The 15,597-nt window shown below is 47.0% G+C and overlaps 1 protein-coding gene across 1 annotated transcript in view; it reads left to right on the top strand.

The window, feature by feature from the left end:
* Positions 1–1,150: 1,150 nt before the first annotated feature.
* The window catches only part of T265_10934 (hypothetical protein), a gene marked incomplete at both ends in the record, with an annotated part of 28,377 nt that continues 13,930 nt past the window's right edge, over positions 1,151–15,597 (top strand). The window contains 3 exons of the mRNA XM_009177450.1: positions 1,151–1,737; positions 10,244–10,307; positions 14,459–14,758. Of these exons, the coding sequence (XP_009175714.1) occupies positions 1,151–1,737; positions 10,244–10,307; positions 14,459–14,758 (951 nt within the window). The remainder of the gene's footprint in view (positions 1,738–10,243; positions 10,308–14,458; positions 14,759–15,597) is intronic.

Below are 15,597 nucleotides of genomic sequence, written 5' to 3' on the forward strand. Positions count from 1 at the left end.
TTTGTCAGGAATATGGCATAACTCATGCTCTCTCGCAGCCGTTTCATCCAAAGTTAAATAATCAGGCGAAATGTTTTGTTGACAGTCTGAATTGTGCAATTCAGAAGTCCAGTGGGGAAGGACCGACGGAAGAGATTTTGCAAAGATTCCTGCTGGCAAAACCAGCGATGCCGAACCTTAACTCGCCCAGCAGATGCACTTCGAGGAAAGCTTCCAGCACCGCATGATACTCTACGGCCACAGACAAGCCAAGTGTGTTGCCGCAAAACGAAGATGGGGAACCAGTACGTCCGGCATCATAACGCAACCGCGTGCCCCTTCAGCGAAAGCCTGTTGGTCTGCGACTACAGCGGCAGACACCATAAGTTGATTTCAGGAGAAATACTTCATTGGCGCAGCCAACTGCTTTACGAGGTTCAGTTGGCTCAGGCTGGTGGATCTGGCATACACATCAAATGCAGCTGACATGCTCAGCTCCGTAACGAGTGAACTGAGGCTATAGATGCTTCTGGACACTTTTGACTTTACCATTACGAAAGTGCTTCGTCGGAGATCCAACCCGCCCTCGGGTTAGGCCAACTACCCTGAAGCCAAGCAGGTCAGACTGTTAAGTTATCGGCTTCGGGAAGGGTCCCCCAAGAAAACCCTACTGTCCGCTGCATTGTGTGTCAGGCTTTTGAGTCAGAGGCTAGGGGCAGGGTCCCCGAACAAAACACTACGTCCTCCCACTGCCTTGTGGGTCGGACTTTTGAGTCAAAGGCTCAAGGTGGGGTACCTCAATCAAACCCCCTTTCTTGGCCTGTGCAACCGGGAAGTATCATTAGTCCACGCAGTTCGGTGTCCACCGATGCCTCTAACCGATCCGTTCCCACCATACAAACAAACGTCGCTGAGCCATTTGGCTGTCAGTTATCTGACCGAAGGGCCTAATACCCCTCGCCGCTTACTGACAATAAACAAAATTACACCCTTTTGAATCCACGAGATCCTTTCTGTATACGAGCTTTTAACGTCCGTACTTAATGTCGAATCGGCAAACAGGATATGCTTGCTGAGGTACTATACTCCCTTAAAATTGATGTGTGCTGTGCCTCCGAAACACGCATACAAAACGTGATCAAAGCGTGATCATGTACTCAGGACACCAAGAATGAGCTCAGCTCTTCCACATTTCTCCCTTTGTGTGACCAGTGACCCAGAATCGATGACCCGTGGAATATATGGCGCGGGAGTTGCACTCAACCCCAGAGCTGAACGCGCTTTGGTGGATTGGATCCCGGTCCGGTTATCTAGTCCGATCAAGCTCAATGCCTGTCGGCATAAAAAGCGGCGCCTGTTTGTAGTATCGGCTTATGCGGAGAAGGATACTTTCTATCGAGAGCTATCTGGACTCACTCGTCAAGCAAGGTGCACTGACATTGTGATCCTTCTAGGCGATCTGGATTCTCAAGTAGGTCGTCTGAGCTCTTTGGACTCACATTTGGGCGGTCGATTTGGAGTCGATGTTCGCCGCACGGACAACGGAGATCGACTGTTGCAGTTGTGTGCCGATCTTGAACTGTTTCTGGCAAGTACGAACTTTCAACATAAATATTCGCACCGCGTAACCTGGTGGCCACCAACTGCAAATCAACCATGGACCCAGTTAGACCACGTGGCCATCAGCCACCAGTGGAGAACCACAGTTCAAGACTGCCGTTCCTTCTGGGCACACCACTTGATTCCGATCAGGCCATGGTGCGTGCAAGCCTGACATCGAAATCTCGAGAGATGGAGAAGGCCTTTGTTACAGGAAACAGCCGTGCCCTATATCAACTGATACGATCGACTGGCACTAGGAAAATAACGGTCAGCGAAACGATAAGTGAAAAGGACGGCTCAATAATCCACTTGCAAAAACGTCGACTGATAAGATGAACCGAACACTTCGAAGAACAGTTCAGCTGGCCTCCTGCAACACAGCGTGTGGAGGTAATGCACACGGGCGAACGGAGTGTAAACCTTGTTCGCCCTTCGGAAGAAATAGGTACGAAATAGCCCTACTAAAACGTGAGAAGGCACCAGGACTGGACGGTCTGTATCTAGCTCACTTCAAAGAAAGCGGAAAATCCCTGGTGACTCATCTGGCAATGCTTATTGGTACCATGTGGGACAAAGAGTAGGTGCCTGCCGAACGGGGCATGTCAACGGTTATCCCTACCTTCAAAAAGGGTGCGCGAACGCTGTGCGAAAACCACCGTGGCATCAGGCTGTTAGCTGTGGCATCAAAGGTGCTCTCTGGCCTTATCCTTTGAAGGTTGACTGAACACGGGGAGAGGCAGACCCGTGAAAACCAAGCTGAGTTCCGTCCTGCCAGAGGATACATCGATCATATCTTCATCCTCCGATAAATTCTGGAACAGCCAACAATGGCTGTTTCTTGATCTGAAAGCCGCCTTTGACTCTCTGGACCGTCAGGCACTATTGCAGTGTATGTGGAGCAAAGGTGTTCCCCATAAATTCTTGACCCTCCATAAGGCGCTGTACGCCAACTCCCACGGCCGTGTGAAGGTCTATGGGAGGCTCTCACCTGAATTCACTACATCAAGTGGTGTTAGACAGGGCTGTCCTCTTTCACCTTTCGTCTTCAACATCGTCATTGATGCTATCATGGAAGACTCACTATCAGGTCGAAGTGTTCCATGGGCGTCCCCTCAAGGATACCGAGTACGCAGACGACACAGGGCTTCTCGGATCTGATGCTGTGGTAGTACAAACAATATTAAACAATCTAATTCTGCCTCACGGTTCGGCATGCGCTTCACACCTGCAAAGTGTAAAGTGCTACTGCAAGACTGGGTGGGCTCGAACCCTAGCCTCATGCTTGCGGATGAACCGATTGAGATAGTAGGCAAATTCATTTACCTGGGCAGCTGAATCACTCTTGGTGGTCTCGCGAAAGGTCACATTTTTATCCGGATCGGGAAGGCCAGAGCAGCTTTTGTGAACCTGCGTCACCTGTGACGTAGGCGTGACATCAGCTTCTCTGTCAAACGTCGAGTTAACAATGTTGCGGTGCATTCCGTATTACTATATGGATCAGAAACCTGGCCGCTGCGCGCCGAGAACGTCAAAAGACCTTCAGTGTTTGACCATCGATGTCTTTGGAGCATTACTCGAATCTGGTGGGAGCACTGGAACAGCAATGCTGAAGTTCGTCGAATGGCATTCGGGAGAAATAACTCACCCTCGATAGATGAACTGATCACACTGCATAGGTTGCGCTGGCTTGGCCACGCGCTGCGTATGCCAGTCGGCTGACTTTCTCGAAAGGCTCTTTTCGCACAACCATGTGAAGAGGGGGAGGGGGAAAGAGAGCCAGAGACCGTCAAGTAATGACTTGGCAGTTAAGTGTAAAAACCAGTACCAGCAAACTCAGCTGTGCTGGTCACTGCCGTCTTCCTGGATGGGGACCTCGATACGGGCCATATCAATAGTCAGACATGGCCCTCAATGGCGCTCATGCATTTAAGCTATTGCCTTCAATGCGTAGCTCCCTTCCCAACCCTCCCACTTAGCAGCACACTGACGGTGCTGTTTTTATGCACTAATTTATCAGCTCTTGCCTCCAATGTGCAGCTACCTATTCCCCCCAAATCATCAGTGAACAAACTGTGGCAGCTACAATCACTGTGCGACAAGTACGCGGTTGTTACAGCTGATAACGATGATTATGATCATGACAAGAACTCGGAGTTTATCCGATAACTTGAAACAAATGCATGAAGAGGCCGCCAACTACATAACATGAGTTCTTTTTCGTCGTAGTAGTGATGTTGACGAGCGGAACCCAGCACCCCACATTGAAGACGATGGTAACAGTCAAACTGTAGACAGTCAGCCACAACAAACAAAAGTGGCCGTTCACCCTTGACTTGTCAGAGGAGTATGAAGGAGATCACGAAACGCTCGGGTGCTGTAGGTGCTACTCGCTTTCCAGGATGGGGACCGCGTGATTCTCATTTCGCCTGGTTAGAGACACTACAAGATATGGCTGACAGCCGATGTCAGTGGCGTTCTTGTTGTCAGTTTCTATCCAGACTGCCTGAGTGAACTTTTGGAGGTGTAGGCACCTCGGAATGATTGTGGTAAGCTAGCCCTAAGTCCCTTCCTCGTCCACGCTACACAGTCACTCGTGATTCAGTATCCGCCGATTGCCGGTTGCCAATACAGCGTCCGGAAAGCGCCAGAATTTCCAGAGATTTTCGCCGCGTACACTTTACAAACGATGCGCTATACATGCGTGTTTGACCTGGTTTTGGGCATTGCTACAAGATGCGCATCTTGTGTGGTTGTTTTTATAGGAACGTTAGCTTAGAAGGTTCAGACTGAGAACTAAGCTGAGAAAGCCACATTATTACACACGTGAAACATTGGTTCGTGAGAATCGAGCGGATTTCGACCGGGCAGAGGCCGCGTTGACCGTATCACCCTGTCAGGTCTTAAAGCAGCGCCACATGTACTGACAACCCACAATCTTGATGCTCCTTAAATTCAAAGATGTTAACTGTCTCCATTCTTTTTAATTAATGAAATAATGAGACAAACGCTGGAAGGTCCTCAAAACCCCGGTGTTCAAGTGGTTGCTAGCGGGAGCCTTGTCGATGTATGCAGACGATAGTGTCTTCATCTTTAAAGACGAAAGCGCAGCACAAGCTCTGTCGCATAGCCATCATGATTACCAGTTTTCGGCATGCGAATAGCACCTTAAAAGTGTAAAGTCATGCTTCAGAACGTGCAGTCTTACAAGTCAAGGAGGATCGATGGAGGTTGTCGCAGATCTTACGTACCTCGGTAGTTGTATTAGCTCTGACGGAGGTGTGTCTGATGAAGTCGGTGCACGAGTCTCGAAGGTCAGAATCACGTTTGCTAAGTTGTCATTTGTTGCGTCAAAATAGCCCATTGCCGGGTCTCAATGGTCACATGTACCAGGCCACAGTAAGGATTGTGTTGTATGGTTGCGAAATGTAGCCTCTTAGGACAGGTGATGTGAGGCGTCTTCTGGTTTTCGACCACCGATGTCTCAGAAGAGTTAGTGGTTTTGGACGGCATCAACGGATTAGTAACGAGAGGATCGAAAACGAATACTTGGTTGTGCAGCAAGTACTTAAACGCCATCAACTGCGGTAACTCGGCCATGTGCTACGCACGCAGAACTACAGTCTATGGAGACGAGTGTTGTTCTCTGTGTCTCCTTCATAATGGCGGAAACTGCGAGGTAGACAACGAATGGCTTGGCACAAGGTTACGAAAGAGATTACGAAGGGTTTGGGTGGTGTTGGTGTCGTACGCTTTCCAGGACGAGGTCCTTGTGACGCCGTCTGCGCTTGGCTGGACACTGCAAGGAATGGCTGTGTGGTTCGTGCCGCCTGTTTCGTTTCCAACCGTCCAGTTGCGTGCTGGGATGTTCAGGCAGCTCAGAAGGCTTGTGATAGGCCAGCGCCACGTCCCTCCCTCACCCATTCTCTTCTCTTTCCATTCTCAGGTTTTAAATATAATTAGATAGACGCTATGGTTCTACGGCAGTGAATCATTAATGTCAACACTGGTGTTGCTGTCTCTGACGATAATGATGATATCGATCAGTCCCTATTTTCTGCAATTTATGCAGCGAAGCGTGGAGGGGCTTTCACGGCCCCATCCTGGAAGGCAGACCGCACTAAGAACAGCTATGCTCCTCCTGATCACTTTCGCACCCTTTTGCCAAGCCATATGTCGTGACCTCTCTGTTTTCACCATTCTGAAATAAGCACGGAGAACGACAGTCTTCTCGGTGGACGATGTCTCATCATGCGCAGCACATGGCCGAGCCACCGCAGTTGATGATGCTGAATTTCTTTCGCCCATGCCTGTGCCGAGTGGAAGTAGGCAGTGTAATACTTGACAACGAAGTATGAAAACACTAACCGGTAAACTAAATCCGGTCGAAAATTGCCTCCTGAATGGGACACAACTCGACACTGAGGGAAACAGTCGAATCGAGCAATCGGCGGCTCTCGTTCATCAAAGCTATCGAGAGATCAACCGTTTCAATGGATTATGAAATGCGCAAGGCCTAGAAAATTTTTGAACGCATCAATAACATGAGTGAGTAGATAGATAGAGGATAAAGCCAAGCGAAACAGTAGGTATAGTTCAAGGGTACAATCGACAGCCAGAATAGAACGAAATCCTGGTTGCAAGCAACTGATACGTGATCACACTAACGGCGAACAAAAACACACAGATGAAATTTCGAAGTAAGTTAGTGAACCGAGACGGGAAGTAGCAGAAGGAAAACAATTCCACGTCTCTCTCGCTCACCAGGAGATGACCTGTTGGGTTATTCATAATCTGTCGAACATGACGAGTTCACATGACGACAAGCATAAAATGTGGACATGAATAACAGATCAGGACGAAAGAACATGCGAAAAACATCGGTCTCTATAGATACTACACAACACTAAGAAGATTCCTGTCCGGGTAGGAAATACACCTGCATTACCTATAAGGTTGTCATGTCAGGGGAATACACTCCACATTTACATTATTCTCATCAGAAATGCCCCTTTTACCCTGACGCAACCATTTCAGTGCGTTCGTATCAAAGAGGAAGAGTAGTGGACTCAAGTTCCATTCTTTTGGAGCCCGATATTTTAAATATCGTGCCAACGGAATCTTTAGATGGTCCTTTTGCAGTATACACAGTTGAGGAATGTCACGAGGAATGTCTCCGTCAAAAACTTTTGAAAATACCAATTACGTGTGTGTATAGATAGAACATTAAGCTGATAGAAACGCGAAGATTACGCCTACCCGATGGTTTGAATCCGAGTCCAAAACGCTCCGCCCATCATTGTAAAATGCGGCCTTGTGAATGCACAACAGTTCCAGTTATCTTATGAGTTGCTTCGCTTACCGCAGAACTCTTTCGCACCGGTCTTTCGAATAAGCTGAAACAGCACGTGGTTATTTCCGACAGCAGGAAACTTTTCCACTTTCCGGGCTTTTATCGCCACTATTTTCACGGCGGTTTCTCAAGATGCAGTTTCGGCCTTCTTTACGGTTCCTCAAGAAAATGAAATTTGAGTTGCGGGGCAGGTCTTTGCTTCAATGTCGGAAAACGAACGTTGGTCTGTGCACAAGCGAATTAATTAACAACCACTCTCTGCTTTGCGATCATCAATGCTCAATGCCATCTAGAGGTCCATTTATGGCGCGCATGGTACCGGATGAAACTTGACACCTGTGCTTTTTGGGGGGTGGGGATGCGAAATCTGGGAGTGACTTTCGTCTTTCAGTTGGAAGACGCTTGGCACCGATTGATCAATCGTTTTAGAGAAAGTTTGGGAAACAAATGTCTTTGTTGGCATTCTTTGTGACACGCAGAAGTCACGAACAGCCTGCACATTGTTGCTCGATGTAGGTAGTTTTGACTGTCTCTGAAAAGTTCACTGCACATAACCCAACTCAAAGCTGTCATCTCTGCGTGGTGGTCGGGCTTGAGTGTTGCAATGATATCGCATGCTACACTGGTTGAAACTTCGTTCCACAAGGTGCCGTCATGCCAGGAAGGCCAAAGAGGAACCGTCAGACCAAGAGCAGCAAGACCTCGTAAGACGAGTAGTCGTGTTACGAGGCGGTCTTGGGGTGAATTCGTACTGTCCTCTGCGATAGGAGTGTGAAGGCAGTAAGGTGTTTCTCCCCAGGCGACCAACGAGTCCATATTCATAGAAGCAGCGATGCTGCGTCCCCACGGAGAAGGACGGGTTGGAAATGGTCGACCCTAAAGACCACACACTCCGATCACCCAACGGTTGACCGTGGCTGCCGGCGCACTATTCGATGCGGTCCAAATGCATTTAAAAACAAAGTCCGGTGTTGCTGAGTGCAGTGAAGCATCAATGCTAACACTGATGTTGCTGTCTTCGATGATAATGATGATGATGATGCTTAAAAAGCACCTGCTACTTCTAAGAATTACATTTGGGCGGTCGATTCCGAGTTGATGCTTGTCGCACAACAATGGAGAACGACTCCCCCAGTACTGTGCTGATCATGAACAGTTTCTGGCCGGCACGAACATTCAGCATAAAGTTTCAGGTCACGTAACCTGGCGGCCACCAGCTGAAAATCAACCGTGAGTCTAGTTGGATCAGGTTGCCATCCGCCAGCGGTGGAGAGCTAGGGTTCAACACTGCCGTTCCTTCTGGAGCACATATCTTGATTCCGATCCCGCCATGGTTTCCCCTCAGGCCCTCGTAAGTCAGCAAGAAGCATGCCAGTCCACCATCGTTGAAGACCTACGGTAGCTCAACATTATCGATCTGGGCCAGACCAACAACTCTTCACAGCTAAAAATACTGTAGTGTTAGTGAGCATGTGAATGAAGCATGGCAGAATGTAAAAGGAACTATGCTCGAGGCGCTCAGTTCTGTCCGTCCAACTTCTCCGATACGATCAAATGACCACTGGATATCGTCGAGATCGCTAGTCCCGATTGACGCTAGGAACAGGCAACAAGTACGAAGAGCCTAAGGAAAGACCGGGAGGTCTGGTGAACATAGAAAGCTCTTTGATCTTATCCTTCGAAACTTGACTGAACATATGGACACATGACATACGTGAAAACCAACCTGGGTTCCGTCCTGCATGAGGATGCACGTTTGAACCATCCGACAGGTTCTAAATGAACGTAACTGCTTCTAGCGTCCATTATTGGTGGTGTTCCTTGACTTGAAATTTATCTTTGACTCTTTTGACCGTCAGGCACCGTGGTAATGTCTATGGAGCAGAAAAATTGTTTAGCTGTAGCACCCTTTCGGTGCCTAACTGCCATGCCACCAGAAGGAAGCACGAGGGCTAAGATGCTGCGAGGTTGCCCAAGGCTAGACAGAGGAAGTCGAGTGCCGGATGTCGGGTTCCAGCTCAAACCTGAGAAGTGAATTTACTTTGTTAAAAGCCGACTGGTGATTTATTGGTTTACAGACACGATGCATGCCTCGCAGAAACGAACCGTAATGGCTCAGGAAATCGAGGAAATAGCGCAAGGTTGCTGAATCCGTCGGTACTGGCGTTTGTGTGACAGTTTTCTCTGGATCTGAATAGCGGCCATTTTCGTCAACAATAAGTCCACGATGTTTCATGGCTCTGAGAGACAATGCGTTTTTTACAAGCAGACGCAGACAGTATTGTTGAATTCGCTCGAATACAATGCAAACGGTGTAAAAACTATTCTTGACTAGAACCTGTGAGAATGATGCTGTTCAAATATGAAACAACTCTTGATAGACTGTTTAGCATGGCATCCATGATTTGCTGAACTATTGCTGGTACAGATTTTATCCGAAATGGCACATGGTTAAACTGAAACAAACCGTGACTTCCGTTTGAAAGTAAGCATCAGCGAGATCCAGCTTTGTGAAACAGTGAGCTTGGTGAACAGATCTTCTCTTACTGGTAATGGATATTGGTGAGAGTATACGACGGCTTATGAAATAATCAGCACACATGCGCACATTGCCATTTGTATTTTTATTGACAACAATAGGAGCTGCCCATGATGGATGGTTTACTGGCTCGATAACTCCGAATTACTGGAGGCAAACAAGTTCATTCTCCGCCCTTGGGAGAGCGGCAAATGGTGCGGGACGATTTGGTCTGAAAGTTGGTCTGGAATCGTGTTGGAGTTTGATGCTCGCCTTAGTTCTTGTACAGTATCCAAGGCCACCTTAGAAGACATCGTCGAATTTTGTCTTGAGGGTGTTAGTAATGTTCTGCAATGTCTAAGGAGGATGAAACTTCCAATGCATTGCACACAGATGATAACAATACATTGAAAGGACCAAGTTTCTTAACCCACTTAGGTCCAAGTCTCTTCAAATTAGGTCAGTCATTGAGATCACAAGTTCCTGAGAAATGCGAATTGTTCAAGGATATATTACAGGCTAACTTAGCAGTCAGTAGTAGGATATTGTCGAATGCATCTTGGGCACGATGATTCGTGAATGACACAACAGGTTTTCCTACCAACTCCTGACTGAAATGTGAGATTGACGTAATATTTGAAGCTGTGTCGAACTGAAGATAGGCTGAAATTTTGTTGATAACTTAAATTCAACTTGGAATATTACAAACACAGATCTGAACTGCGGACATTTCAGGTGTGGTTGCTTTTTGACTGTGTTGCTTATTAGACTGTTGGCGCTCTTTTGGTTTATAGGTACCGTGGATTTTTGGGTACGGCAAAAGCCTTTGTGGCGCCATCGATGACGAATCTGGTACTGGTGCGTCTTGAATGGACAAAAATGTGCGTAATGACACTCACCACAGGACCAACACTGTTGGCGGTTTTTCTCCTGTGCAAAAGTGGTTCGTTTCAATGCCATGACACCACTGAGATTAGTAGGCCGTTTCGTTTGCTGTGCCATTGCGGTACCATGTTTAATTTTAACATTCGGTGATGGGTACTTTCACGGCAATGTCCTCCTATTCAAGCTTGGGAAGCGGTCGAGTACGTATATCAGATTCCTGCGAAGAGTGGAGACGAGTAACGAAAGTTAGACAGTTGAACTTATCCTCTGCTATTGGAATTTTTCACACTCACGGTTGACGACACCGGCGGAAGTGACGTAGTCGTCGGCATCGTGCTTGGTAAATTTGAGACGATTTTGTCGGACATTTAAAAGTGAATGTTGCTAACTGAACATTCCACTGTTTGTGAGAAGTTAAGATCCTTTGGACGTTTGGGAATTTCGCTCGAGGGTGCTAAGTTTTCTGACCAAGAGACGGAATTTTCACGCATAATCTTTATCGGTAAGCTCATTCTGGAAGTATCTTCCAAACGACTGTACCATGAAGCGAATGTGAGACCAGATGTTGCTTCGAAGGGAAATTTGGTGACGGCTCCTGTGATAGAATCGGAAAAGGACAATGAACTGCCACTTTGAGATGGAACTGATGTCGAAAGACTGATTACTTGAGTAAGAGACTGAATAAGTCGCGGTTGCGATTGTTCGAATTGCGCTTGTTGCCGTTGAAGGATTGCTTTCGAATCCTCAGTTGAAATTGACATTGTGTTCGCGTTGGGCTCCCGTCGCCAGTGTTACGTCCTCTAGTGATGTGTCACTGAATCAGTTCACCGGCGTGGAGAAGACAAATAACTTCAGTATACAAGACAACTCCGTTAGCAAAGTGGATTTCTTCCCTTGGAGGCAGCTCTGCTAACAAGCAGTTACGGAGCACTATTTATATTATAGGTATAGTGCACTACACAAGACTTGTGACCAGGTCAATTAAGAATAACATTAGTAGGCATCGCGTTACGAAACGCTTCTTTTCGCGGGCTTCGCAAAACCCATCGCACATCCAGGTGCCCAACTCGAAGAGGAACTGCTCCCACTCTTATGTTCCCTGCACTTTTCGGTTTTATAACGTTTTCTTGAGCCGATTTACCATTCACTTGTAAGAATGTTTGGTGTATAGCTGCCATACCACCCAGAGGAAGCACGAGATACTGACAGTTTGCCCAAGCCTAGACAGGAGAAGTCAAGATGCAGAGGTTGGCTTCGAACCACGGACCTTCCGGTCAGTGAGTTCGCCCCTTGGGCACTGGACCGTCTCGAGCTTACCTTTGGAGTGAAGCAGGTAGAATCGCCACTGGCGTGCCTAATTATTACCTGTTATCATATCTGCTATACTCCTTCGCTAACCTCTTCGTTGTTCTCACAGGTACCACTCCTAATCTCTTGGGATCTTCCTCTTATTGCTGATAAAAACCGATAATTAACTGATTTTTTGGAGAAACTACTCACCTGAATTCAATCAATATGGATGCAGGAATAACACGTCGTCATGTAAGTCCGGCTGACCATTTGACACTATTGCCTGCTCCGTTATGTCTCATTGAATCACGGTCCGAAGTACGCTTCCCGTAAAAACCCGTATTCAACTTGAAAGGTTTCCGATCACAAGCATCTCTTGGGTCTCAACCAATATGTCGACACGAATCTATCATCGTGTATTCCGCGTTCAAATTCTTCTGTTTCATCGGGCCGAGTGCCTCTTCGTAATCTTTTTCAAGCTTATTTCGGCAAGCACGGAGTGTTCAGCAAGTTATTCGATCTCACACATATGTGTAACGTACCTAGTTGAAATCACATCAATCATGTCTATTCCGTCGGTTCTGGGTATAAGCAGTGTCACCTAACCTCCAACCTTTTTTTTAGGTGACCACGCGGCGTCAGATTTATACGAATCTGCTTCAAGCATCTGGCTCACGACTAGTTTAGGTGATAGCAACTAGATTTGTGCGATCCTGAAACAAGTTGAGCCCGACGAAGCTCCGTGTTTAACACTCGAACTTATCGATCGCAAGGTCCGTGGTCGGAACCCAACTTCTGCATTTCTTCCGCTCCTGTCTAGGTTTGAGCAACCGCACAATACCTCAGCCCTCGTGCTTCCTCTGGGCGCCTTGGCAGCTAGGCATTGGGTGTTACAGCTGAACGCTTATTATTATCATTATTCATAGCCACCCTTGCACGATTCGTTTGGTAACGTATGTGGAGGAATCTCGAAAAAGTGAGGCTCATCGCTTCTTGTTTATTGTGCTTGCTAACGCCTTAACTGACTGTAGCCCTGAACATGCCAAAGTTTATGTGGCACTCTAGGTGTTCTTCTACAAAGGGTTAAAAGCTCAGAAATCATTGTGGTTGCTGGTGATGTGATCGCTCACGTAGGTAGGCTAAGTGTTGCTGAGGCCCGATTGGTCAGTCGCTTGAGTTAGATACGAGATGCAACGGTGGTGGAGAGCGCTTGTTTCCGATGTGTGCGGATCACAGACTGTTCCTTTGAAATACTAACTTTTTCGATTTGACTAACTCCCGGAAATCGTCCAACAACGTGGCATCCGCCAACGGACCGGTCCGGAATCCAAATAGGCCATATCGGTATCAGGCAACGCTGGCGAAAGTGGATCATCGCCTATCGCCCTTCTTGAATACCAACGAGGACCCCGACCATACAGTTTTCTGCAGCTGTTTCTTTGTGCGGTAGCTTTTCAGGTGTACGCAAAATGCGCACACTTTGCATAGCAACCAAGAAGCTGGTCGACACAGGAGTCCAAAGACACCTCCGGAAACGGCTCTCCTCAACGCCTATCGGATGGTCCGATGTCGCATTCTAACGGCCACCGGGAGCAGATATCCAAAGCGCTAATCAAGGCCGGAACATCATTTTGCAGTACAACCCAGTCAACCTCATCCAAGTATTGGATTTCTGACAGAGACTTGGCTTGGCTGGAGGCACGGCGACGGATTCCTCTTAGCCATAACCACAACTCAACTGGCCGCATCAGTGGACGCCAGGCAAAACTGAGAATCCTTGCAGGCCGAGAATATTGGTGTGCTTAAAATTCCAAAGAGCTGGAAGGAGCAAAAGTGCTAGAGCAGTCCTGGACCTGTTCTACTTGATGGCTTTTACGTACTGACTGTCGCGTCAGGCGGTCGATGTTACAAACATTGCTGATACCTTTTTGCACCATACCAACGAGTTTTTCTGAACTGGACGTAGTTTAAGCTATGTATAGTTTAGCCTATTAGAACTCACTTTCATTTATCTTGTTTTGTGGTTCTTGCTTTAGTTTAAATGGTAGCACGGTAGTTACCTTTTCTTAATGACTTCGACGACGTGACCCCTCAATGGTGTGCAAGAGGACTGAACATCTTTAGTCTTCAGTCCACGTGAAGCAAAATACCCTAACTACTCTCACGTGCATTCGTAAAAAAGATACAACTCTAAGTCCGTCACCGAGCTGCGGTAAGTGTGTGGTATCATCTTAACCAACCGCTAACAAAGAAACGCCCTGAATATTCTTCCTCATATTGGGAAACGCTTTGCTATACTATTGGACTTTCTCACTTTCTGAAGTTCCCAATGGGTCTGCTTGTGTGTCCGATGTATAGGTTGAATCACGAAGTATTTCAATAACCACAGTCCCTGTAGCAGCGATACTTTTTACTGTTCTCTTTTTGTTTGTGACTTCTAGTGATCCATATCTAACCTGCTTGCGTCAACCGAAACGACCGTCTGTCCATGTGGGCTGTCAGAACCAAACCAACCTTACGCATAATGTGTTACATCCAACCCCAAACTGCAGGCGTAGGCTTACCCTCTTGAAAGAAAGCTGTCGGTTGTTTTCTTGTGTTTTGTACTTTCGATTATTCCACTCCTGAAGAAGGCTGTCCACGATGACTTATGCGTCGAACAATAAACCCCAATGTATGAACGTTGGGTTATCATATCATCATCCAACGGAAGTAAATGTTCCACACCATGCTAATCTTTTTCGGCTTCATTAGCACGGTGGGAGTATTCGTAATAACCTGTTGTTCAATTTGATTTTCTCCCTCACCAATTTTCTCTCATCTTTTTACCACAGCAACCAACATGCGAGACTAGTCCAGGATCAGATCCATCTTCTGGGGATGTGTTGCCCTCCCAATCAAAGTCTGCCAACCGCGATGAGGAAGAGGATGAAGACATGGCAACCGATCCTATCAATCCTGATTTTGTAGCCGCTGAGAAGCTCCATCAGGGCACCAGTTACGTACCTAGTTTCATCACGTCCCTTGTCGGACGATTGCCACCACGTTGGATGAACTGGACCGTGCGGTTCTTTACCACCATCTTCCTCATAAGCACCTTCAGTGCTCTGGTTTACTTGGGACCTTTGGCCTTAGTTTGTTTGGCGACTACATCGATCGGGCACGGTATGTAGCCTATATTGCTCTGCTAACAATCAGCATTAATATCGGTAACGTCGGATATTTTCTGGTGGAGTAGACGCACGTATCCATTTACCTTTTCCTACTCTGTCGTAAAACCGCTAAATTGTGCATGGGTGAGAGGATTTCAGCGTTTATTCATCACAAAAGCGGCTAACCATAGAAAAGTTGCAAAGTATAAAAAACATAAAACAACTAAGTGTAAGAGGCTTCCTGAACTTGGTTCTTGGTACCTTTTGGTTAATAAGGTATCGAACGGGAAGTTTTTGAAGGTGTTTGAAGGTAATCTTAGAACGACCGCAAGACCTGGATGCTGAGGTTGAGGTGCATTGCTGAGTACATACGAACAATCGATCAATTGGATTTTTTGACTTTGATTAAAAGACAGTTATTAGGCATGAAATTGGAAATAAGGCACAAGAGAAATGTGTTTCGAGTTTCCTCGAATATGTCCGAAAAAAGGATAGAAAAAAAGGTAAAATGGGCAAGGTTCAGTTGGCCCAGATTCTTTATAGAAGGAGAGGAGGTTGTTCTAACGTGAGTAGCTCAAATCAAGATGGAGGAGGTACTCAATCCTGGATAGCTGGAGAAGTTAGGGCCAGGGAGTAGATAAACGCAGTTGCGCGGACGCTCTGCAGGATATGTTGTAGGATGGACGACGACAGACCGAATCGAAAACGACAGTTTTGCGCATTTGGAGGAGTTACGTTGTGGGTTTATTTAGAAGCCGGCGGGGGTGCGTCAAATAAAGGCTGTCAAGATGACCAGTGTCAGATGGTAGGGAAATACAACA

The sequence above is a fragment of the Opisthorchis viverrini genome (assembly GCF_000715545.1).
Source record: "Opisthorchis viverrini unplaced genomic scaffold opera_v5_429, whole genome shotgun sequence".
Lineage (NCBI taxonomy): Eukaryota > Metazoa > Platyhelminthes > Trematoda > Opisthorchiida > Opisthorchiidae > Opisthorchis > Opisthorchis viverrini.